The 24,705-nt window shown below is 55.9% G+C and overlaps 1 protein-coding gene across 1 annotated transcript; it reads right to left on the bottom strand.

Moving 5' to 3' along the window:
• Window positions 1-13,340: 13,340 nt before the first annotated feature.
• On the bottom strand, window positions 13,341-23,144 carry APLN (apelin). Its single transcript, XM_032428299.1, has 3 exons — window positions 23,046-23,144; window positions 16,619-16,790; window positions 13,341-15,927 (listed from the first exon to the last, which is right to left on the bottom strand). The coding sequence occupies exons 1-2, from the start codon at window positions 23,110-23,112 to the stop codon at window positions 16,624-16,626; spliced, it is 234 nt and encodes a 77-aa protein (XP_032284190.1). The 5' UTR covers window positions 23,113-23,144; the 3' UTR covers window positions 13,341-15,927; window positions 16,619-16,623.
• Between the last annotated feature and the right edge of the window lie 1,561 nt (window positions 23,145-24,705).

Here is a 24,705-nt window from a genome sequence, read left to right as displayed (position 1 = left end):
CTTGTGCCTGTAAAGTTGAAGAACCTCTCCTTACCCCAAGGGGACTAAATGGGGGACTACAGTTTCAGTGAAAGCAAGGCAGACTACAGCTGGAATGGAGTGAGAATTCCTTGACTGTCAAGGGGCCGTAACTCAACCTGGGTGGCTGTGGAGTGAGGGGGCTGTGGGGAAGCCCCTGCACGGTAGTCTGGTGAGCAGTGTGCAGCACGGTCCACGGGACTCTGATTAGGCCCAACGAGGGAGCGTGGGCAGGAGAACTGCTGAGTCTATGTGGGCCAAGCAAGGCCCCTTGGGGGAGGCTCAGGGCTCAGAAAGCCGGCTCTCACTGTGGAGGAGCTGTCCCTATGATTTCCTCTCCTCGCCACTCAGTGCTGTTGGCTCTCGAGCCAGCTGTCGAGCCCAGTGAGCAGCTGCTTTGATCCAGCCTCGCCAAAGCCTGTGTTCCCTTTTCAGCTGGAGGCCCGCCAGCTTCGGGCAACATTTGGAAACTCACTGGAGAGATGGCAATCTCCCTCCGGGAATCCCTGTCTCGGGCCCCACCCCCTCCCTCAGCTCGGCCTTAGCCCTTCCCCAGGAGAACTGGATCACCTTGAGACTGGGCGCTGTGTCTCTCCCAACAGGCAGGGAACCCAAGCCCTGCCATTCGTGAGCCCCGGGACACACACGACTCACCCTGACCCTGGGACAAGGAACCAAAGACAACCGGTCATCTGGAACCACCTGAGCTATAAGGGTTCTCAGAGACCTTCTAGAGCCTCATTTTTTTATATAAGGAAATTAAGGTACAGAATAAGGAGGGGCTTGGTCCAAGGTCACAGAGCTACTGAGTGGTTGAGGGGGAGGGCCACAGTTTGAAGGAGACTCGAAGCTAAGGAAGAAAGGGCTGCTGGGCAGCTAAGGCAGGAGTTCTTCCAAGGAACTGATCCAAGCAACCCTTGAGAAGGCATGGGAGTGGCATGCAGTAGGTGCTTAACAAATGCATCGTAAATAAATGAGTGATTGCTCCTGCAGAGGTGGGGGAAAGGACCACGCCACAGGGGGAGAAAACGGTGCCCTGCTCGGGGTCTTGCTGAGACCAAATCAGGGAGACTGGAATAGCCAGTCTGGGCTTTCTTCCCACGGGACCAACTCTGACAAGACGCTGGCGTGGAGGCCATGAGAGGGTGTTAGACGGAGGGAAGCCCCACGGTTACTTGGGATGAAGACCTCCCCCTTACTTTCCCCTTCAGTTCTTACTCAGTGCTTTCTCGGTGCCAAGCAGTATTAGAAACACACGCACACGCACACGCACACGCACGCGCGCAGCATTGACCTACAAGATCCCCGTGAAGCAGACACCAGTAACGCCTCCATTTGACAGATCAGGGACGCTCTGAGAAGTTCAGTGGCTTGCCCTCTCACAGCTAATACGTGCCACCTGGTGTGAATGCCTGTGCTCCTAGCCATTTGACTACACTGCTAGTCAAAGGCCCGCTCACTCAAAGCCACCCTGGCTTGGTGGCGGCCTCGCAGGGCCCGGTTTGGGGTTGCCAAAGTCCCACGTGCTTCCACACAGCCTCTGTGTGTCGTGGGGCCCGGGGTGCTCGAACGAAAGGCCTATTGAGCCATTAGCCCTGATGAAGGCTTTGACATGAGTCTCTCAGACCTCTGCAGGGGCATGAGGGGCCCTAAGGAGACTGAACCAGGGCGGGAAAGTTGGGAAACGAAAGGAGAGGGGGTGGAGCCGGCAGCCTGTTGCCATCTCTATTCCTTTAACCCTCACGAGCCACCTACTCTGTGGCTGTGCGGGGGGTCGGGGCGGGGGGCTGTCCCTGCAGTCACACAGCCCACAGTCCAAGGAAGGAGAGCAACTAGCAAAGAGCTACTCTGGCATGTGATGGGAGCCAGCAAAGGGGCAACGAGAGGGCTGTGGAGGCCCAAAGAGGGGCCAAACCGACATGTAGTCCAAACCGGTCTAGGGTGCCAGGGAAAGTCTCCCCGAGAACTTGACTCTTTCAGCGGAGGTCCTGTTTGATTCCTGCCCCAGCCCAGTTTACAGAGAAGACAACTGAGGCCCATCGAAGTGAGTGAGTCACAGAGTTAGGACCCAGAGTCAGCACTCCGACTCCCTGTCTGGTGCGCTTCCCACTCACTGCAGCGGAGCCCACGAAGACAAAGAAGCTCCAATGAAGGCGGGAGGCTGTGCACTGGAGGAGAGGTGTGAGGCAAGCAGGCTTAGAAGGTAAGTGCTGTGCGACCTGACAGAGCTCAGTGCCCCTTGAGGCCCAGCCTCTCACCACAGCCCGCACACTTGGGCCGGTCCTGGGGGCAGCCAAAGGAGGGCCACGCCCACCAGGCCCAGCAGCTGGGGACGTAGCTCTGTATGCTGCAGCCCCAGACCTTCCACATGACAGATGTGGCGTTCCTGACACCTTCCCCTGAGTTTCCATGGCAACTAGGAATCATTCCCCCCCACCCCAACTCCAACTCAAGATGTTCTGCCTGTTGTGGCCAGCAGCTGTGTGAGCCGCGAGGAAATAACACATCTGGCCTTCAAGATTGGATTTGCCCTTCATTCATCCCTGATGGGGCAGAGTTAGACGTGGGTATTAGTGGGGGTGGGGCAGGCGATCAGGGGTCTCTAATGCTTCGCATGCATCCACCTGCTTTAGCTCAATGTCACCAGAGATAGGTTATGGGTCAGCATTCATCCCAGAAGCCCCTGCTCGAGCTAGCAAGGAGGCATCCCCGCCGAAGAGATGCTCAATGTTTAATAGACCCAAGCTTCAGTTAACCCCCAAAGCTTCCATTTTCCCATCTGCTAAATGAAGGTAATTATGCCTGTCTAAATAGCTTGTTATGAGGAAGAAATAAGACGACGTCTAGCACAGAATGCATGTTCTGACAAAATGTCTAGCACATAGTAGGTTCTGAAAAATGTCCATCTGGAGGGTCCATTCCAAACATTTTGCCTGCCCCCACAATGTAACCTTCTCTCCTCTCCAGATCCTTATTATAACCTCCCATGAATAGGTAGGAAGACAGAAGTCCCAGTGGTCTTTGGGAATTCGAAGAGCCCGAGTTAGAGATCACCCGGAAGTTCACAACTTCCTGGTTTCCTGGGAGTGGCCCTACCAGCATGAGAGTCCTGGATTTTAGTGCTGCCTATACTAATGACTGGCTCTGGGGCAACGGGCAAGTCACCTGTCCTCTCTGGTCCCCAGTTAGCCTCTCCATCCTGACAATGAGGGGACTGGCCTAGGCCAGAGGCTTTTCAGATTGTGTTCTACAGAAGGCTAGGTGCTTCAGGGGACACTGTGGTGCGGAGAGGAATAAGACCAAATGGGTGAGGCTCTGGGACTCCAAATCCTGCTTTGATGGAATTCATACGTGCCACAGCTTTAAAAGTACTTTGAAAATTCTGGCCCTATGCTCCTGGCTTTGCTAGGGGGAGATGGCCCCCGGCTGCTTCCGCGGCTCCAGAGTTCATGAGCCTTGTGGCCTGGGAGCAGCCATCCCGAGAGATGTTCCTGACCCTAAAGGTGCCCCAAAGTTCCATTTTCTTCCATGCCAACCAGCCTCAGCCCTCTTCCCGCCTCAGCCCTTCTCCCTGACAGTCTGAGCTGCCTACCAGACTGCTTCAGCCAAACACCCTGAAGAACAGTATGGTGAGGGGGGCTGGGGTCGAGAGGGAGCCTCGGAAGGGGAATAAGCCCTGGTTAGTGCTTCCTCTTGGGAGGGAACAGCAGGACACTGGGCCAGTGGCCTGCCTCCCAGGGTGTTCTTGCTGAGTGTGGACGGTGGGGCTCTAATCTGCATTTGGGACAAAGCCTACGCGGTGCTTGAGTGTTGTTGTCATGGAGACTCAGAAAGGTGTTATTAGCATCTTTTCAACTCACTGGCCCTGTGTGGTCCAGTCCCGTGCAATCTTAGCAATAGCGCACCATCACCCTGGCAACCCATTAGCCTAGTGTTGTTACCATGGAAACCCCCGCAAGGTCGATCAGCCCGGAACTTCCCGGAGGAGATGTGTGCTGGGGGATCCACTCATAGCAGGGCACACTCCGCAGGTCTCCCAACTGACAGTGACCCACTCTACGGACACTGAAGGTAATTTAGGATCTTTTCTGGAGCGGTTCAGAGTCAGTGAAACAGGAAGGAATTTGGCCCTGAAGAGTGGCAGGCTTTGTTACCATGGAAAAGCTGCTTCTAAGGATCTCAAAGCACAATGCAAAAGTAACTCTTCCAGGAGATTGAGGCAGGAAAGGAGGCTGTGAGTCTGTCCTTCATTCACTTGTCCATTTATTCATTCAGCATTTATTGACCGCCTGTTAATACAATGAGCACTGTGTGTGTCCTGGGCTCTATCTATAAGAATACCTGCTCACTCACTCTCCTCAATGGAAAGAGGAATAGTGAGGTGGGGGAACCATCCCACTTCCTGCTTCAATCTCCATTTGAGGAGAAGGTGTGGGCATGCCAAAGGAAATGAGATCAGAGGGTCTGGGCGTGTTGGGGGGGGCGGGGTACAGGGAGAATATTTGCTTTCTGTAGTCTCCTCTTTTTAGCCTACCCCTTGCTTGAGTCTTCAGGGAATTGGGATCTTTCTGTAGTCTGGATCACCAAAGGCTTGCAAGAAGATTCTAGCAGCCACGGCTAGAACAGGCTACCTTGAGAAGTGATGAGCTCCCCATCACTGGAGGTATGCAAGCAGAGTCAAAATAACTGCTCAGTGAAGACCATGTAGAATTGATAGGGCACAATGATTAAGAGCACAGATTCTGGAACCAGACTTCCAGGCTTCAACTCTTGTCCCAATTGACTAACTCTGTGACTTTGGGTGATTTGCTGAAGCTTATTGAGCCTTGGTTTCCCCATCTGTAAAATGGGGATAATAAGAGTTTCTACCTCATGGGGTTGTTGTGGGGATTAAGTGAGTAAAATATATGTAGGGTGCCTGGGTGGCTCAGTTGGTTAAGCAACTGCCTTCGGCTCAGGTCATGATCCTGGAGTCCTGGGATTGAGTCCCACATCGGGCTCCCTGCTCAGCAGGGAGTCTGCTTCTCCTTCTGACCCCCTTCCCTCTCGTGCTCTCTGTCTCTCATTCTCTCTCTCGCAAATAAATAAAATCTTTAAAAAAATAAATAAATAAAATAAATAAAATATATGTAAAGCACTTAGGAAAGTACCTAGCATATAATAAGTGCTCAACAAATACTAGCTTGTCTGATCTAATGATGGCTCAGCAGAGGTTCCTGCCAACACTGGGATACTGTATGGTTGTTGTTTACAAATGTATCTGAGCACCCTGGATATAAAAACAGGGATTCTGGCAAGAGTGAGACTGCCCCACTGGGGAGCTGGCTGAGGGGAGCTCCTTAGAGCTTTGCATTCACCCCTTTTCGAAGTGATTTAGGATTCAGTGTCTTCATTGAACCTCAAGACAGCTCAAGAGGTACAATTATCACCCCCATGTTATAGATAAGGGAGCTGAAGCTCAGAGGGGGAGAGTGAGGCAGCTACCAAGTGGCAGAGCTAGGAGGGCAGCTTCCCCCGGATCAGAAGATCTAGCAATCCTCAGGGCATATGGGGAGGACAGAAGGTGGAAAGGGCAAGTCATGGGGCCGGCAGAGGAGGGGCTCCGCCCAGCAGTCACCTGCAGAAAACAGCTCCCACAGTTTGCATTTCTCTCAAGAAGAGCTGAAGCCCAAGCCCAGGGAGCAGAAGGTGTTTCCTAGAAATGCTGTGGGTGCGGCTGGTGCGCCTCACCCAAGGACAAAGGACAAGGCTAGGCCTGCTCCTGAGCATTCACTTGAACCTGAACTTGAATCCTCCAGAGCTCCCTTACCACTGAGCTTACTCAGAAAGCTGGGCCTTTGGGCAAAGTCCAATAAGGGAGTCATTAGACTCTGATCTGATACTTCAGAACCCAGCCCAATGACTCCAGTGTTTAACTGATGGCTGATGGCCTCACCAAGGAATTTTGCCTGCTGGGACTAGTAAGGTGGACTAATGTTTTCATGCCATTTGGAGGGGCAATGAAGAAGGGCTATTAAAAAAAAAAAAAAAAAGAAAAGAAAAACACAACCTTCCTGTCAGGCTTAAGAACTAAGTCATGGTCTCCTGAAGCTCCAGGTTAAAATATATATATTCCCTGGGAGTGTGGGAAGTGGGCAGGGGTGACATTAAAAATCTTTAATAACCAGTGTGGCATGATCAGCCCTGACTGATCAGAATGTTTGCAGGCCAGAAACACCCAGGAAGGCCGCACTAGCCCGCAGAGAAAAAGAGCAGAGGCCTCACAGAGGGCCTTGGCAGCGGTGGGGTGCTCCTTTAGGGCTCTCCCATGAGCACACGCAGCAATCAGATTTGCTTATCGCCTCCGGGGGCTATGAGATTTCCCCCAGTAGCTGTGAGGGTACAGGTGTACAGACTTGCTGAATAGAGTATTCTTGCCTGCAGATTTTTCCCCGCCCACGGTTAGCATGCACACAGACTCATGCAGTGCACACCTTGGAGCAAGTATACACACCTGCCCCAGTCAGTGTTCACACACACACACAGCCCGCTACACTCATGACCTGTAGACGCACCCTTGCACCCTCACACTCTCTTTCGTCATGGGACACACATTCACACCCACGAAATCATTCACAGACTCTCATTCGTGCAGCGGAGGCAACTTAGAGTCAGCTTTGACCAACTTCGATCAGCCTCCCCCCCACACCCACCTTGGTCTGCTCTCCCTCACACCTCCTGCTGAACGGGACAGATGAGGGGACCTCAAAAGCTTCCTCCCCCTTCAATGGTCTGGGCCAAGGCGGGGCTCAGGCAGTAAGAAGTTCCTGCAGTCCCCCGGATGCGCCAGCAGGGGGCAGCCTCTCACGCCACAGTGCATTTCACCCAGAGACTAAGGGACGTGGAGGAGGAGGGGAGGCAGAGCAAAACGAAAGTGGAGCATCTGAGTTTTCAAAGTGCCTCTCCAGCCTGCAAGCCGGCCCAGGGCACCCAGCGCCCCGCTCCGGTGGGTGGGAGCCTCGGTCCCTCCCACACAGCTGGTGAAACCGATAGAGCATCGGACAAGTTATCGGAAGAGGATGTCTTAGGTACCATGGCAGGGCCCAGCTCTAGCGCTGCCCAGCCAAGAGCCTGGAAGAGAATCAGCCAGCACACAGGAGTTGAATGGAACCTCTCATCCGGCAGGTCACAGCCCCTCTCGGGGTCCATGCCCCGTCTGTGAAATGGGTTTAAGAATAAATCACACCTGCGGGGCACCTGGATGGCTCAGTTGGTTAAACGTCTGCCTTCGGCTCAGGTCACAATCCCGGGGTCCTGGGATGGAGCCCCACATCGGGCTCCCTGCTCCTCCCTCTCCCTCTGCTTGCCACTCCCCCTGCTTGTGCTCTCTCTCTCTCTCTCTCTCTCTCTGTCAAATAAATAAATAATCTTTAAAAAAAAAAACACAGAATAAATCACACCCGCTCTCTCCCCTCTTGGCGCTTGGACTCAAGCAGCATGCTCCCTCTGCCAGGAATTAATTCCCTTTGTCCTGCTTAACCTCTACTCACCTTGAGGTCTCAGCTCCCACTTCTCCTCAAGGAAGCGTCTCCGAACCCCCTCCCCAACAAGTCTTTGAGCTCTCTCTGTGAGAAACTTCCTAGAGTCCTGTGCTTTCCCCCAGAGCCTTTACCACAGTCACAGTCAGACATTCCTTGTGGTTTTTGAATGACATCGGGTCTCCCTCACCAGGTTGGAAGCAATGTGGCACATAGTAGGCCCTCAACCATTTGTTGAATGTTGGGAAATGAATTTCTATGGCACTTTGCTGATGACAAAGCGTTTTCCCGGGGCAAGCTGGAAGGTAGGCATTTTCCTCCCCGTTCACACAAGCGTGGCACTCTTTAGTGTACCAAGCATTTTAACTTCAAAAACATTTTAACTCCATTTTCACTTCACTTGAGCCTTACTACAAGCCTGTGAGGAAGCTACAAATTATGATTTCTATTGTAGATACAATAAACCTGAGGCCTAGATGGGTGGGGTGACCCAGGCTTAGTACTTAGAGGAGCCAGGGTTTTTTCCCAGATCCCACGCGGGGAGGCGCAATCATTATATTCCCTGGTCATCATCACTGTGGGCATTGTCACCGCCACTGTGGTTACAGCCATGCTCAGTGTGGCAAGAAAGCGTGCGGTTGGCAAGCACACAGGCTTAGGAGGGAGACAAACCTAGGTTCCCATCCGGGCATCTGCTGCCATGACCTTCAGGGTAGAGGAGCATCCTGTAAGATTTCCTGGGGGAGGCCGACTGGGCTGGCACTTGAAGGACTGGGAGAATTTGGAGAGGCCGAGAGCCAAGGGAGGGAAGTCTGGGTAGACTAGAAGAGTACCGGGAAAAGGGGGGTGGGGGGACTTCGGCTGATGCCTTCGCAGTTTCTGCTTCCTGAAAGCTGTGTGTGAAGCTCTCTCCCGCACAGCTCCCGCTGGGGCCAGGGGCGCAGCCAGGGGTACAGAGGGCACTGTGGAAGCCACAGGCAGCAAGGGCTGTCCCACTGTCCCTGCACACCTTTCCCTTCAGCCTCCCAGAGGCGAGGCAGGGAGCAAGTCTTCTCCACTGTGCCTCCTCCACTGTGGCTCACGCTCACGCGGGGTAGGGGCAGGCAAAACGGGCTTTTCTTACGCTTGGGTTCGGAAAATGTTAGCATAAGTGGAAGGGAAACTTGCACAAGACATGGGACCTGAAGCTTGACAGGCAGTTTGGGAGAGGGGATGGGGTGAAGAGGGCTGTGGAGCTGAGCTGGGAGGTGGTCCACAGTCGGGTGGGGAAGGAGGGAAATCAGACTGGAACTCCTGGCCAAACCAGGGTCTGAGATCTCTGAGTGATGGAGGCGAAGGGGCTGAGTGGTGAGTCTTCCCTCACGAGACCCCCTCCTCCTGCCGCTCTGTACCCCTGTGTGATCCTTCCCTCTGCTTTGTGGATCTTTCCGTATCTTTCCACCCAGCCCACACCTGAGGAGTTGGGAGTTCTCTGAGGGAGGTGAGAGAACTCTAGGCTCTGAGAAAGGTTGGGAGCCTACACACAGGGGGATGAAACCTCATAGCTCTGCCCCAGTCACCGGCCCCTGTCCCCACACTTGCTGGGGAGGGAGCCAGAGACTGCCTTTAGGGAAACCTGAGCTTCTTGTGGGGAGGAGGGGGGAGGCGGACCTCCCCTGGTCCCGCACACGCAGCGCTTCTGCTGTCCCGGGCCTGGGGGCGCTCGAGTGAAGCTCTCCCCGCAGCCAGAGGAGACAGCCGCCCTTGACTGAAGGCTTTGCATTTCAACACTGCCTTGGCCTTCCTCTGAAGTGCCTTCTCTTTCGCTTTTTCACACCACAGGGCATCCTCAGACGGACCTAGCTTCTCCGCGCCTCAGGTTCCTCAGCTAGAGAATGGGCTTGCAATGGAGACGAAGTCAGGAGGGGTGATGTGCCAACAACGCTTGGCCTGGCACGTTTGCTAGCACCATCAGGCTGTGCCCCTTAGAGTGGGCCCCTTTCCTCTACGGAGTCCCGCTTTCTTCATCGAAAATCAAAGGGGTTTGGGGGACTGAATGACCTCCCAGTTGCCTGCCAGCTTTCTTCTTCTAGGATTCTCTATGTCTGAGGTGGGGAGAGCAGAGATTGTTGGGCTATGATGATAGGTGATGAGGGGGGACTGGGAGCCCCCCAAAAGATGAACTAACCTGCCGAGGGTCACACAGCCAGTTACTGGCCAAGCTGAGGTGAGGCTCCAGAGTGCCAAACCTCTAGTTTCAGGCCACTGGGCTGGCTAGGCTGCAGCCTGCCCGTTCTTTAGCACCCATGGGGGCATCAGAAAGCATATTTTTTTTAAAGATTTTATTTATTTATTTGACAGAGAGAGACACAGCGAGAGAGGGAACACAAGCAGGGGGAGTGGGAGAGGGAGAAGCAGGCTTCCTGCCGAGCAGGGAGCCTGATGTGGGGCTCAATCCTAGGACGCTGGGACCATGACCTGAGCCGAAGGCAGACGCTTAACAACTGAGCCACCCAGGCGCCCCCAGAAAGCATTTTGTTTGCACAATGAGGGAAGTATGAAATGGAGGTTATGGCAGCCTCTGGGACCAAGGGAAGCTTGTGCAGACCCACAAAACCCAGTGGTGGCCTTCCTCACTGGCCAAGGTTCCCATTTCCTGCTATATGCCTATTTCTTCTCCCAGAGCTCCTCCCTACAGGTCCCTGTGGCAGGCCCTGGACTCCTTCTGGAGGGTGGCCCAAAGCATCCTCACTGTTCGCTGGGAACCCCAACAAGGCCTTATTCACAAGCGGGTGCTTCTCACTCACCCACCCCTTCAAAGAGGCCTGGGCAGGTGAGGAGGCAGAGGCCCAGAAAGGGCCAAGGAGAGACTTTGCCAAGCTACCCAGCAAGCCCTGGGCGGAAACAGATTCAGGACTGGAACTCAGGTTTCTGGGCTCCCGGTTTTGTGTAGAGAAGAACCCAAGGGCCAGGCGAGTCTCCTAGAGCATGAGCCTGGCTTTGAAATCCTAGCCCAGGTGCTTCCCAAACTAATCCTGCCACAAAGGAAAATGCTGAGGGCCTGGTCTGTCCCTGGGGAGGCCCTAAGTGTTGTCTGGGACACTGGAAGTTTCTAGGGGCCAAGGCACACTCATGGTGGGGAAGCAGACCCCTAGCGAGGGCATGGCAGCTGACCCCAGCTGAAGACAGAACCAGGTGGCTCTGTGAATTTGAGCAAGCGCCTTGACCTCCCTGAGCCTGTTTCCCCATCTAGAAATTGGGGATAATGATGGCTGCCCTGTCCACTTCTCAGGGTTAGGGTGAAGCTTAGCAGAGATAACATTAACTCCCACTAGTAAGCTTGTGCCACGGGCTGGGTGCAGTGCCCAACGCTTTCCCTGCATCGTTTCATTCAACCTTGACCACTGTGCTGAAAAGTGGGCATAGCATCCTGCCAGATTTGGAAACAGGGCTCACTGAGATCAAGACACTGCCTTTAAGTTCTCACAGATAAGTGAAGAGTGGTGCTGGGATTTGAACCCTGATCTGACCCAGACTTCCCCCTTCCACTGAAAGCCCTTTGTCAGTATGATTATTATCAGATTAGCATGGCACGGAGGCCAGCTCATAATCAGTTTATTAAATTCCCTTCATTCTAGACCGTACTGTAGAATGTAAGTCTTCTCTTCGGGCCCCAGGCAAGGGTTCAAGGGCTGAGTTGAGACCGGGTTCGGCAAACTGAGACCTGCCACCTGTTTTTATAAATAAAGTTTGGTTGAAACACAGCCACACCCATTCATTTACACTTTGTCTAGGGCTGCTTTTGCAGCAGCTGACTGGGGGAGTCGAGACAGAGACGGAAAGGCCCCGCAAAGTCGAAAATACTATCTGGCCCTTTGCAGAAAAAGTTTGCTGACCCCTGATTTGAAACATTCAAGGAAATATTCTGGATGCGGCTCTGGCTTTTGGCTCAAGTCCACGGGAGCAATGAGGGGAGCTCCTTGCCGGGCTCCCTCTGTGAGCACTGGCCAGTTACATCAGGAATACCAGCTTGTCAAAGGAGCCCTGGAGAGGCCTCCCATTTGGAGGTTCCAGAGTAAGGCTGGCTGAGTCTGCAGCCCCTTCTAGGGCTGGGAGCAGAAGATAGTAAGTCTTCTCTGCTATTCCCTTTCACCGTTAGCTGGCCTGAACTCACTCTGGTCAGAAAGAAACCGTGGATTGAGAAATTTCAGCTGAGTAACCTTTAGGCCTGAAAAAGAAAGTTATACAAGCACTTCCGAATGGCTGCTTGGGCCAGGCCCCATAGTTCCCTCCACAGTGGAGGAGCCCAGCCCCAGTTGGTGGTACCAAGTCAACCAGGGCTTGTGGGAGAGTCTGAAACGTTAGGCTTCGGAGGGCTAGGGCTCGTTTTATACCACACCTGGGGGCCTGAGAAGCCATGTGTCTGGGCCTGGGTCTCTTTGCCTCCCTCATCTCTGTCATTTCGGAGGCTGCCTACTTTCCAGGTGGATTTGAAGCACTGTTGTTTTTCGAGTTCTCTGTCGCCTACCCCCAGCCTTCAACCTCTTGCTCTAGGACTTATGGGCCAGAAACAGTTAAGTGAACCCCTTTTTCTTTTTACCTCTGTGTTTGCAAAAACCACCCCCTACTCTGATCCTACTGTATTTATTTGGTTAAGATATCACCAAAGGGTGGCAACCCATATGTCCTGCCTTCTTTTGGTTTGATGTCTAATTATCTAATTATCTTTCCCTCATTCTCTGCCCCAGGGTCAGACTCGCAGTCACCCACTAGCCTCCAGTTGGTTAGATACACCTGGAGGACACAGGTGGCCGCTCCCCTTCCTGCCCCTACCTCCACTGCCCGCCAGCCTCCTGCCAACTTAACCAAATGTGATCGGGCTGTGGGGGCCGGTGTTAGCGATCCCACCAGTCCACACCATGCCATCCATTTCTTCTGCACTTACTGAGAATACCGAACACGCTTTGTACTTAAGTCTTCCCTCTAATTAGGGGAACGTTCAAAGGACCAGAGAAAGGATTTGCATTCTAGAATTTGAAGTCCAGATTCTAGATTCACTTATTAGCTTCACTTCTCTGAGCCCCTTGTCTCATTTCTCACTGGTAAAACGGGGCTCGGGGACTGTGTCACCTAGTCGTTAGAATGACAAAAGGAGTTATTTTTATAAGGAGCTCTGAAAGCTGCACACTTCTGGGTGGGTATTAAGTTCCCTGGCCCTGCCACCACCCCCTTCTCCTTGGTTTCATGTAAAATTAGAGCTTTGGGGGTGATTAGGGAGGTAACAGACCAATCAGCATAAAGCCAGCCCACCTAAACCTCTTTGCCTAACCAGTTACTCTGACGACCAGTTTGCCTAAAAGTCAAAGTAGTAATTTTGAAAGAAGGCATTTTGTACCAATTTTCTTAAGAGGCACTTCCAGCATAATGTCGTATTTTTAAATCACTGTGTCGCAATCGGCAGCATTTTGTCAATGATGAGATTATTTTGTATGCTTGTGCATGGCTTTTTCTATTTTGTCTCCTACTGAGCAGTTTCATGGCTTTTTAGCAAGTTTGTCTGCAGACCCTTTCTTAAAATTATGTATTTCTAGCACCAAATACCCATCAAATCTGTAGAATATCCCACAAGATTTATTGAACGCGCCTTTTTGATCACTCCTGTCTCCTTCTCGCTGGGTTGTACTCTGCACTGTGTCTGTCTGTGTGCCCCTGATGAGTTGATTAACCAAATTAGCGTGTACCCATGCTCCTTTCTGTTCTGCAAGATATTGGCGTTTCGACAGCAAGCGTGAAGAAGTGAGACAGATGGGGCAGAATTGTATTGAACTCCTTGCATTTTATTTTTCAGCCTTTCTCATTCATCAAGCAGCTCTATTTTGTGGAACATAAAACGATACATACAAAGTCATTACCAAGTGTACTTATTGCAGGAAACAACCATTTTCAGGAAAGGCAAACTGGCTAAAAAGTCCTGAAAGTGTTCAAAAGTAGATAAAATTAGAAGACACCCACCAAGGATATAAAACAAATTTGAGTAGGAATCCCACCTTTAACCAGAATGTCCTTAAATCAATTGCTTTGTAAAAAGCTTTAAATGACACCGAAGGGAGAAAAAAAAAGGACACCCAAACAGATGCCAAAACACTTAAAAGCGGACTGAATGTTATGTGAACCGGTCATTAAGCACAGAGGTTCCTTTTGCGAGTTTGCGGCAAATTGGTTCAAGGCCATTTGACCTGGAATTGATTTGGGATGCAGGCACTTACCTCCGTGCAAGTGCAATATGTGGGCACAGGGACAACCATGGACCTCAGGGGACAGGAATGCCCCTCCTGAACATGACCTCCAAGAGTAAGGGTGAATTGTCAGCTTTTAACTCTTTATTATAAAGACATATTTACACAGAACAATTTTTACAAACACAGTGAACACAATTATGGGAAAGGGACAATTTCTTAATGAAAAGGGCTTTAATATCTTTGTATAAATTAGTATAAGAATCATACACAACCATTTTAAATAAGACAAGCCCCCAGCCCCCCACTGCTCTCTTCTGCCCTGTGCCTCTGGACTTGACCAGCTTTCTCCCCCTACCCCACGGGGCTGGCTGGGCAGCTGATGAGGCAGGAGATGCAGAGAGGAGGAGGGGAAAGAAGGCCCGATCCCTGGTGGGGGCATCAGTGGCAGAAGGGGCTTCCTGGACCCTGGCCAGCCCCCACTCCCAGCCCAAAGGGGGTGGGGGAAGCGGGTGCCCAGCCCGGCTCCTCAGGGTGGGCCTTGAAGCAGCAGTGGAAGTGAGGGGGGAGAGGCGGTTAGGCAATGTCGGGGTTACTGTGGGACTCGGAGGGCCCTGACTCCCCCTGTCCCCACACATACATAGGTGGGCCATCAGGCTCTTGTCTCCCCCTTCCTCCCTCCTGGGAGGCCTCTGGGAAGGAAGCCTGCTCAGACCTGTACTTCCTCCCATCTTTCCTTCCTTCCTTCCTTCTCTCCTTCCTTCCCTCCCTTCCTTCTTCTCCCCCTTGCCACTCCCCTAAGGAAAGGCCACTGGGAAAGAAGGTCCAGTCCACATGAAGGGAAGGCTACCAAGGCCAATTACTTAAGGCTACCTCTGGCTCCCGAAAACCAGTGTTGGGGTTCGAGCAGGAGCCTCAGAACCTGAGCTGCCTCTGCGAGAACACTTGGGCCCTGGAAGTGCTGCAGGAATGGGGGCCACTGGCCAGGGACGGGCCCTTTCAGCCCAGGTCGGGGCGGGGGGGGGAGGCAGGATGGACCAGCAGGGCCAAGCCAGGGAGGCGGGAGCAGCTGCGCCCCCACACCACCGCGGGGCACTTCACAGCCGGCCTGCGCCTCCCTTCCCCGCCACCCCCAGCCCCAACCGTGCGCGGGCAAGGCACTTAGTGTGTTTTGAAAAGATATCATCAAGAGGGAAGAGGACATCATCAAGTGGGAGTGGGGAGACCTGGGTCCTCATTCTGGCTCTGCAGTGACCCCGAATAGGTCCGCTGTCCCTCTCCAAGCCTGGTTTTGCAGGAGTTTGCCTAAGGAGGCGGAGCTAAGTGATCGCCAAGATTCCTTTTGGCTCTGACATTCTGTGATTCTTGGCAAAAAAAAAAAAACCCACTCCTCCTGTTTGGCTTTTGCTGCTGGGAGGGTACAGAGCCATCTCCTGAGCGAGAGCTTGAACTAGCGGGCAAGGGAGGGTTGGAGCGAGTTGGGGGTGAGGTGGGGGGCAGTGTTAGGAGACACAGAGAGGTGACGAAGTACTTCATGGCCCCTCTCCTTCCCCTCTTCGGTAAGCCAAACACGGCAGGAGGAAAAGCCTCCAGCAGCTATTCCTCTTCTCCAATGCTTTCCCTCTCCCCTTCACCAGAGGACCGAGCCCCGTTCCGATACCCCGCAAGGCGCCTGGTCCGCATCCCAATCGATGCCCCAGCCCGTCTAACCAGGGCCTCCTTGCCGGGTGAAGGGTCCGCGTGACTTGAAAGCCTGGGACCTGCCGGAGCCCACTGAAGAAGGGAGTGTTTCCCCTCCAGCCCCCAGGGCACCAGTGAGGTGAGGAAGGAAGGGCTGGGCGAAGCTTGGACTGTTGGACTGGGGGTGGGGGAAGACGACTAAAGGAAGGGGAAGGCCAGGGAGAAGTCCAGCCTTCCAGTGCTGGGTCTCCAAAGTCAGTCCAGGGATGGGCCAGGAAGAGGGGCTGAATGGATCCGTGGGAGAGAAAGGGAATCATCCGAACTAGGGGCAGGATCATGTCATTCGGGGAAGCTGGTGGGTGAGAAGAGCCGGGACCGTCAGCAGCGAGGACAGGTGCGAGAAGAGAGGCGAATGGAAGTGAGGGCTCCAGAGAAGCAGACCAATCTATGGAGTAGCCAGAGTCGCAGGGGGTGGGCACTCAGGGGCCCCTTCCATCCTAAAGAGACAAAAATGACCAGCGAGAAGTCACGGACATGTCTTAGGTCAAAGGAACCAGCCAGGAAAGCAAAGGAGACAGCCTTCGTTCCCCTCTCCCCACAACCCTGAACCTAAAGCCCAAGGTCCCTGAGTTGGTGCCACCTTGTCCAGGCTACAGGGGCGAGACAGCAGGCCAGGCCTCAGGGGCAAGCTTAGGCCTTGCTTTCTCTGCTACTGCCTTGGATTTTTCTTTCTTTCTCATGGCTCTGGGCAACTCTCTTCCTTGTCTCTGCCTGCTGCCCCCCAAGGCTCTCTGCCTCCCTCCCCTTCTCTGGTGAAGATCCACCCTGCACACCGGTAGGATACCCTGAGGCACCCCTCTCCAGCTCAGCAAGGCCCCTCCGGGACTTCTAGAACTCTCCAACTGGGCCAGCCTGCCCAAGCCCGGGCAGCAGAGTGGAGGGGAGCTGACACCCCACTCCTGGGGAGTCAGGAGATTGGCTCCAGGTGTCAAGCCCCTCTCTGGGCCTTGGTCTCCATGTCTGTAAAATGAAGGGGTAAGATGGGTGCTCTGTAAGCACCTACGTTGCGTGCGGGGCCGGAAGGGCTCGGTGCAGGTGTCTGGCCAGCAAGAAGCAGCAGGGTCCCCCAGCTTCCAGGCTGTCCCTCCCCAGCTCCTTCCGCTGCCCACTGACCAAAGGCTCAAGTACCTGCTTCAGAAAGGCATGGGGCCCTTGTGCGAGAGGCGCGGCCGCTGGCGGCGGAATTTCCTCCGACCGCCCTGCCAGGGCCCCGGTCCATTCCTCGATCCTCTGGGCTGCACCAGGTGGCGGACATTGCCCTCCTCCAGCCCCTTGCCATCGGAAGGCTGCAGCAGGGGCCCTGCAGGAAGAGGAAAGCCTGTTAGCCAGGAGGGCTGATGCGGACGGGCAGGGGGCTGCGGGCTCGTGGTAGGGGGCCAAGTCTCCACGAGGTAGTATTCATCAAAGCTTCTCTTTGGTTTTATCTTCCATCTTGGTGAACAGTTTGCAATTTTTACACTGGCCTGGGCCAAAACCTACTACTCACATCTTGCAATTTATGGAGCTGACTTTAGGTCCTTTTGGCAGTTCTACCATGTTTCTGGCAGGCGCAAACATGTTCCCCGTTTAGAACATCGGTGGGGGGTACAGTGTGGGGCATACGTCTGTACTTGGTCAGGGCACAGCAAGCGATAACTCCCCATTGCACCCTTGCAACGGATACACTGAAAACAGTTCACACATACAAGGAAATGAATCCCCGTACCACCATGTACCCAGCACCCGGATTCAACCGTTATCCAGGTGGAGTCCCATAGGCTTTAGTTATCCCTTTTCTTTTTTTCTTTGTGGAAGTATTTTACAGCAAATCCAGAACACCATGTCACTGGACTCTGACATCCTTCAGTATGCAGGTGACCCACTTTTGAGTACTTGAGATCTCATACCTCACCCCTGGGCATCTCCCCGGTGTTTAGGCGTCCCTGAGGCTCCCGTGCTCCTCGTGATCTCCCAGTGGGTGTGGCTGTGCTGGGGGGTTGTAGAGACTCTGTGCGCCTTAAGCTGGGCTCTATCCAGCCTGTGACCACATTTAGAGGCCAGTAAATATTATCTGGATGAATGAGTGAACCAATGAGTGATTGGGCACTTGAGGCGGCAAGTCTGTGCGTCAGGAGGGGCGCGGGCTGCCGCAGCCGGCACCTCCCCACCGCATGCCCTACCTCCTTTCATCCCCACATCACAGCCCGAGCCTGTGTCTGATGTAAATTCCTCCCACTTACATCCCAGGTGGCTTCTCCTCGGCTCTCTGGGGCTCTGCTCTACATCTGCCCACACCTGGTGTAGAGCAGGAGCCTCCTGATGCCAGGCCAAGCCCTGACAATGGAAGCCGAGTGGTGCTGGGTGTTCTGGGGTGCAGTGAGGGAGAAGGCACCTGGGCTGGCTCTCACCAAGGCTGCAGCACAGCCAGGGGAGGGGAGCTTGCACTCCAGAAACAAGCCTGGCCTCTGGAAGCAGGCAGAACAGGGAGACGAGACGGTGCTGGGCAGAAGGCGGACTGCAGGGCACTTGAGCCATGCCCAGTCCAGGGCTGGGCTGGCCTGCAGAAATACGGCTTCTGAGGTCAGCGATCACAAATCCCAGTCTCTCTCCTCCCACACCACCGGATTTGCCTTCAGTTATATCCCTGCCCCTGAAGCTCCATTTCCATCCATCCAGGCATCCCCACAACTAGCTCAGAGTTTCCATATCACCACCCGTTGGCTGCTAGCCCCCCAGTCATACCCCTGGCTGATCTTCCTTTCCCTCCTCCTGCCTCCAGCACCCCCATGCTCTGGGTCCTCTGTTGGCTCCTTGGCTCTAGTGATTCTTCCTCCAGTTGCACACAATTTCCAGGCATTTCTCCTCCTCTTGGGCCAAAAGTAGGCATTTCTCCTCCTCTTGGGCCAAAAGTAGACAAGGTTTGTTCTTCGGGCCCTCCCCACCCAGGCTCCCGGGGCCTGCTGCTCTCTCAAGACATGCAAGCCCTGGGGCGCCTGGGTGGCTCAGTCGTTAGGCATCTGCCTTCGGCTCAGGTCGTAATCCTGGGGTCCTGGGATTGAGCCCCGCATCAGGCTCCCTGCTCAGCGGGGGAGTCTGCTTCTCCCTCTCTCACTCTCCCTGCTTGTGTTCCCTCTCTCACTGTGTCTCTCTCTCTGTCAAATAAATAAATAAAATCTTAAAAAAAAAAGACACACAAGCCCACTGCGCATATGCGCACACTCTAGTCCTCCACCCGCCTTCCCCAAGAAAAGTCATAGGCCGGGCAGGACCCCACTGTTGACCAGCCACATTTCTGTGCTTCTGGTTGGGGTGGGTTAATGTGTCAGCTCCCTCCCCAGTGAGAATTAAAACCCATCATCTAACGAGAATGAAAACACAAATTATATTCACACTTTGGGGCCGTGGGGCAGGAAGCCACTTCTGTCTGTCATAAAGCCATTTGCAAAAGGGCTGGGCCAGGGAAGGAGAGAGGAGGGAAGGACCTTCACTAAGCCCCCACCCCCACCCCTGACCTCAGCTGCTGCAGCTTCTGCCCTGTGTTTCGGGGTCCTCTCAAGGCTCTCCCTGACCACTGAGGGGGCAGGAATGATGCTGATGAGGAGTCCGTATGAGAGGCGCACTCGGGGCGGGAAGGACTGTGCTGAGGGTGTGCCCAGGCACAGGGAAGGACCCTCCTGGGGCCTTGATCCTGCGAGGCCTTGTTCTTGAGGCCGTGCCCTCCACTACTGGGGGTGGAGTGGGAGTGGGCCGATGGCACAGGTTACGGCCCCAGCGGTAGAGTGGGCATGGAGAGGAGAGACATGGTACCCAGATGGGGAGGGCATCACCTCCACATATTCAGCACCCAGGACTGTGAGTGTTGGTGGCAGTAAGGGAGGGAGGACTAGGGGTGAAAGGCCCTAAGTAGGGGGAGGCCGAGAACCAGGATGGGGAACGGGGATGGTAGCTCAGACTCCAGCCAGGGAGACATCTCGACTCCAAGCCAGCAGAGAAGAACTGCCTTGAGCCGACTGAGCACTCAGCCAGGCCCTAGAGAACGGCCACCCAGGAGCCCCTGGCACATTGCATCCCGTTGGGTGGGGGGCTCACTGTCTTCTTTGCAGCCGGAAGTCTGCAGCTCCTCCCACATCCTGATGCCATCACCCTCCTGGCTCCTCCGACTTTGGATTCTGAGTCCGGCTCACCCTCAGATAAGCTGACACCTGAAACCTGGGCTTTATGCCGTCCAGTTTAGAGGCTGTTGATGCGCATCACTGCAGAGGTCCTGGCCGTACAAAAGAATTCCCCTTTCAGAAACGGGGGCCGTCCTCAGTGCACTTAAATATTTTCTTCTAATTCATTCGCTACTTAAAGGAGGCTGGGGGCAATCCCCCCAAAGAATCTGAAGCCTAGAGGGACTGGAGCCTCTGCTCTCTGAAGCGCCGTCGGAATGAAGCCTCAGCGTCTCTACGCTGAGAACGGCAGTCAGGGGTGAACAGGGTTTGACTTTCGTGCAGCCCGAGCTCCAACCCTGCCGGTGCACAAAGAGGTGTGTGTGACTTTTCAGGAACATGCCAACCTCACCAGGAGTGACGCGTCTGCCTCTCGCCTTGCCATCCAGTCTATCTTGTGACTGCTTTAAAAGCCCAGCTCCGGTGGGGCCCCCCGCTGGCTACGCCCCCTCCCGGTATTGCAGGTCTCTCCCCGCTGAGGCACCCGTCCTTGGTCCGCTCAGCCCTCCACCCCAGAGCCCGGAGCTACCTTCCCGGGCCAGTCTTGCTGCCCTTGCACACGTCACGCTCTGGCAGCCTGGCCCTCCACTTCACTTGCATTAGTCTTTTGCCAGAGAGAGGCCGGACTCAGGTTACAAGAGCGCTTAGCACTTAGGGACTGGGGATGGAGTAGAGGTACCCGCTCCCCGAGAGGGTGACATACAGTAGGCTGGCCTCATGCTGTCACTGTAACTGCAGGCTCTGAGCTAGGGCCGAGGAGGGGGAGGAGGAGGAGGAGAGAGGTGCTCAGACAAGACCAAGAGGCACTCGGGCCTGGCCCAGCAGCTCTCAGACTCAGAAGAGCAAGGTCAGGAAGCAGTGGAGGAGTTCGTGTGTGTTCAGTGAACGGGGGGAGGGGCACGGACATTCCAAGTCAGGACAGAGTGTATTGTGGAGGAAGCAAGGTTTTCAGGCCTGGGAATTTTTTTTAATGATTTATTTATTTGAGAGAGAGAGAGAGCAGGAACGGGAGGGGCAGAGGGAGAGGGAGAGAGAATCTCAAGCAGACTTCCCTCTGAGCGCAGAGCCTGATTGGTGGGGGGGGGGGAGCTCAATCTCACGACTCTGAGATCACGACGTGAGCAGAAACCAAGAGTTGGCCACAAAGCCAACTGTGCCACCCAAGCGCCCCTGGGCCTGGGACTTTGACTGGAGACTCTGGCTGGGGAGAGCATGCAAGTCTGGGCCAAGGGCAAGGCGGTTCTGGGGGCCCTGTTTCTGACCCAGGATAGGAGGCAGGAGGAGCAGGACATGAGTACCTGGACCCTTGGCTGGTGGCCACCCACACGGAAGAGGCCCTCCTTGGCTCCTAGAGATGTCATGGGGGTGGAGAAGGCAGTGAGAGCCTAGTGTCCAGTGCTAGGCTTAAGCAAAATGTGAGGGCAACAAATTTACCCAAATAAGGGCACAAAGGTAGATGGCCTAATGAAGAAGGGCAGATTAAAGCAAGAGGTGACAGGGTCTGCACCGAACACAGTGTTCCCTCCCCTTGAAACTAGCTGTCCCCTTTCCCAGCTGGACCCCTAAAGGGTCCTAGTGCTGGTCAGTTGCCCAAGGGTCTCCCCACAGCCTCTGGGGGAGCACCAAGTATGCAGATCAGGAAGCCCCAGCTTCCTCCGGGACACCCTCTCTGTACCCACTCTTTCTCCCCCGACGGTACCACTTTGGACCGTTTGCCAGTGGTGGCGTCCTGCGGGTGTCCTGTCTTGCCGACTGCACCGGATGGTAGGTGCCTGCAGGACAGGCCCATGAGGTGTCCTTCATCCCTGTCTTTTGCTCTCTGTTCGCCTGCCTGACAGGAGTTTCTGAGGAAAAGCCTGCTCCCTTCTTACCGCCCTGCAGGCCGCCCTGGGGCCCTGAGGAAGAAGACCCCTGGACAGCTAGCTGAAGGCAGGGGGTGCCAGAGCTAACTGATGCACCCTCCTGAGAAGCCAGGCGGCGCTCCCAGGGCGAGGGCAGTGCCAAAAGGCAAGAGCAGAGAGAGAAGGCAGCCTCCAAAGAGAGAGAGGTGGAGCCCCGCCGGGCCCCTCAGAGGCTCCTGGGCTGCAGGCCCCCCTCCTGCTCTGGAGGGTCTGGAACTAAGTAGGGCCCCATGCCCTTCATCTAGGAAACCTGCTGCCCTGCCCTCTCCTTCCCTCTGCTCCCACCTTTCTGCGTCTCCAGCCCTGGCACTGGCATTCGTCCACCTGGTCTTGGCCTTGCCCTTCTGTGGTGCCAGGCAGGCAGCAGTGACAGCCAGATCACAGGACTGTGGCAGCTGGAGGCAGGAGGTGACAGCCCCAGGAGACACTGACGCACGGGGGACAGGCAGCCTGCGCTGAGGCTGCCAGGGCATCTGCGGGGACCGGGGCTGGGGAGGGCAAGGGAGCACTGGTGCCAAATATGCCAGGTGGGGGGTGTGGTGCAGGTGGGGCAGAAAGGGGTCCCCCTCCCAGAATTGCATGGAGGTGTCCAGTCAGGCGCACGTTTCCCGGTTTGGCGCCTGGAGACAGCCTGTGCCTGGGGCTCATGAGTAAAGGCCGGAGCCAGGATATCGAAGAACGAGGCCCTGGGCGGGGGGCGCGGGGCGCGGAGTGCGTGGGGCGGGCCTGCTGTGCGGGAGCAGGAGAGCAGACCAGATCGGAGCTCGGGGAAGAGAAGACCAGCCCGGCCCGGCGCTGCCCGGCTCGGCCCGGCTCGGCCCGGGGAAGGCTGCCTCCGCTCACACGCAGGCTGAACCGAGCAACAGCCGGGCTCCACGCCGCCGCCCCCGCCGCGCGCTCCTGCCTATGCAACAAGTGTCACGTCTGCATCTTGGCACATCATCCCGAGTGGCCGGCGCCCCGGCACCCGCGCGCGGCCCCTAACGTCCAGGGGCCGGAAAACCTTCAACTCGGGAGGCCAGGCCACCAGGCTCAGGTCAGGCTCCCTCCACTGATCCACGGGGAGCGGGACATGCTCCCCCCCCGCCCCGCCACACACATACCCTCCACCACGTGGGGTACAGGGCGCGGGACCCTGGACGCACGCCCGCGGCCCTGAGCTCTTCGGACTTCGAGGGGCCGCCGGGAGGGGCAGGGCGCCGGGCGGATGACGCCCGAGACCGAGGCGAGCGCCTTTCCCGGAGGAGGCGGTGGCCCCGGGCCGGCCGGGTCCCCGGCCCAAGGCGCCCTGTCAGTCAGTCGGCGGCCCGGCGCGGCCGGCGCGTGGCTGCTCCCGCTCGGCTCGCGCCCGGGTCCCGGGAGGCGGAGAGCGCGCGAGCTGGGGGCGGAGGGAAGGGAGCGCGTCGGCTGCGGTCCAGGAGGGCTGCGAGGGGCGCGCGGGCGAGCGGCGGGGCACGCACTCACCTCCACACGCCGCAGTCAGGGAGAGCCAGAGCAGCAGGAGCGCCTGCACGCAGCGCCGCAGATCCATGCTGCTCCTCGGCCGCGCCGCAGCGGCCCCGGGGCCGGGGGGCGGGGGAGGCCGGGCGCCCCGAGGCGGGGAAAGGCGCGAGCCGCGGACCGTGCGTGCGTGCGTGCGGGCGCGGAGCTCGCGTGGCTCCCCGGCTGCGCCGCGCGGGCTGGCCGCCTGCCGCGCTCGCTCGCCGCCTCCTCTCCGGCAGCCTCCCTCTCCTGCCGCGGGGCAGCGCCGCCAAGCTGGCCTCCGCGGGCGGCTCCGGGGACGGCGGCGAGCTCTTTCCAGGAGGCTGGCTGCTCGGCAGAGTCTCCGAGTGCCCGTGGCCCAGGCTGCCAGCGAGAATGCTCCCCGCTCACTCCAGGGGCTGCATTTTGTAGCTTGTGGCTTGGCCGCGAGCCCACTTGGTCATGTGGTCATCGGGAGGGCTGGAGTGGGGGGGGGGCAGGAAGAGGGAGAGGGAGCGAGCCTCCCGCACCGCCCCCCTCCCGGCACGCATTCTGCAGCCCCAGCCCGGGCGCGAGAGGGAACCTCGAGGTGGCCCCACAACAAAGGCGGCACGGCCGCTCCGACAACCCACAACCGCTCCCAGGACAATGCCCGCCTGGCCGGGGGCCAGAGGGTTTGGGAGACCTGAAGGATTTCAAACACAGGAAGCATTTGGGGCGGTGGAGGGGCACACTTAACTCTTTCTCACCTCGCTTTCTTAACGGCTGTCAAGGAACCTGGGCGCCCCACTCATCCCCTCCGCCTCTGACCTGCTCCTTCCCGCTGCCACTCCCCAGCCAAGACCCACCCCCCCACTAGCCCTTCTTTCTCCTCTGCATCTTCAACTGGGTTTGTATTGGGGCGTGACTGTCTAGGTTTGTGCCCAAGACTGCTTAACTGTCCGGGGGGCGGGTCCCCAGGAGGCACCCTCTACCTGGAATGCCCACCCCCCCATCCTGCCTCCCAGTTCTTCATTCTTGCAATAGCACCTCGAATCCCATCTCATTCAGAAGACTTGCCGGGGTAACAGTAATCCAGGAAGGGCTGCCCCCCCTATGGGGGGGGGCGCTCCTCCTCGCCTTTGGGACAAGCAGCAACTTCTAGGGTGTTCCCTTTCTTGTTCCCCATCATCATGAGGGGGACAGTTTACCCAACTCTGAACAGTCTAGGCTGGATTCATTTTGCCCCTACTTGGGATTCCCCTTTGTAAGTGGGTCCTGAAGTTTTTTGCCTTCCCAAGCTAGACTGTCAGCTCTTACAGGCTGGGAGCTCCTAAGGCAAGGGACTGCCTCTTTCACCGGGCTGGGAACCCCCTAAGACAGGACCTTGTCTTCTCATTCTTCTGCATCTTTCCAAAGTCCCCAGTATCGGACTCTGCACATAGGTGGCACTCAACACATGTCAAAAGACTACTTCGAAAGGTGTTTCCACATTTCAACTAGCCAGGCAGATTCTTGAAGTGCAGGTCCAGCTTTACACACAAAAATACATTGGACAGTGTGTATGTGTGCCACAAACGATGTGAGAGGCCCTGGTATATTTGAAATGTTTCCGAAATGTTGAAACAATCCAGTATATACACAATTTATTTATTGTCAGTCTCCCCCCCCACAAAACTGTCAG

This window comes from Phoca vitulina, unplaced genomic scaffold, assembly GCF_004348235.1.
Source record: "Phoca vitulina isolate PV1807 unplaced genomic scaffold, GSC_HSeal_1.0 scaffold39, whole genome shotgun sequence".
Lineage (NCBI taxonomy): Eukaryota > Metazoa > Chordata > Mammalia > Carnivora > Phocidae > Phoca > Phoca vitulina.
Note: the sequence above shows the minus strand (reverse complement) of the source record. Positions and strands in the feature narration are given on the sequence as shown.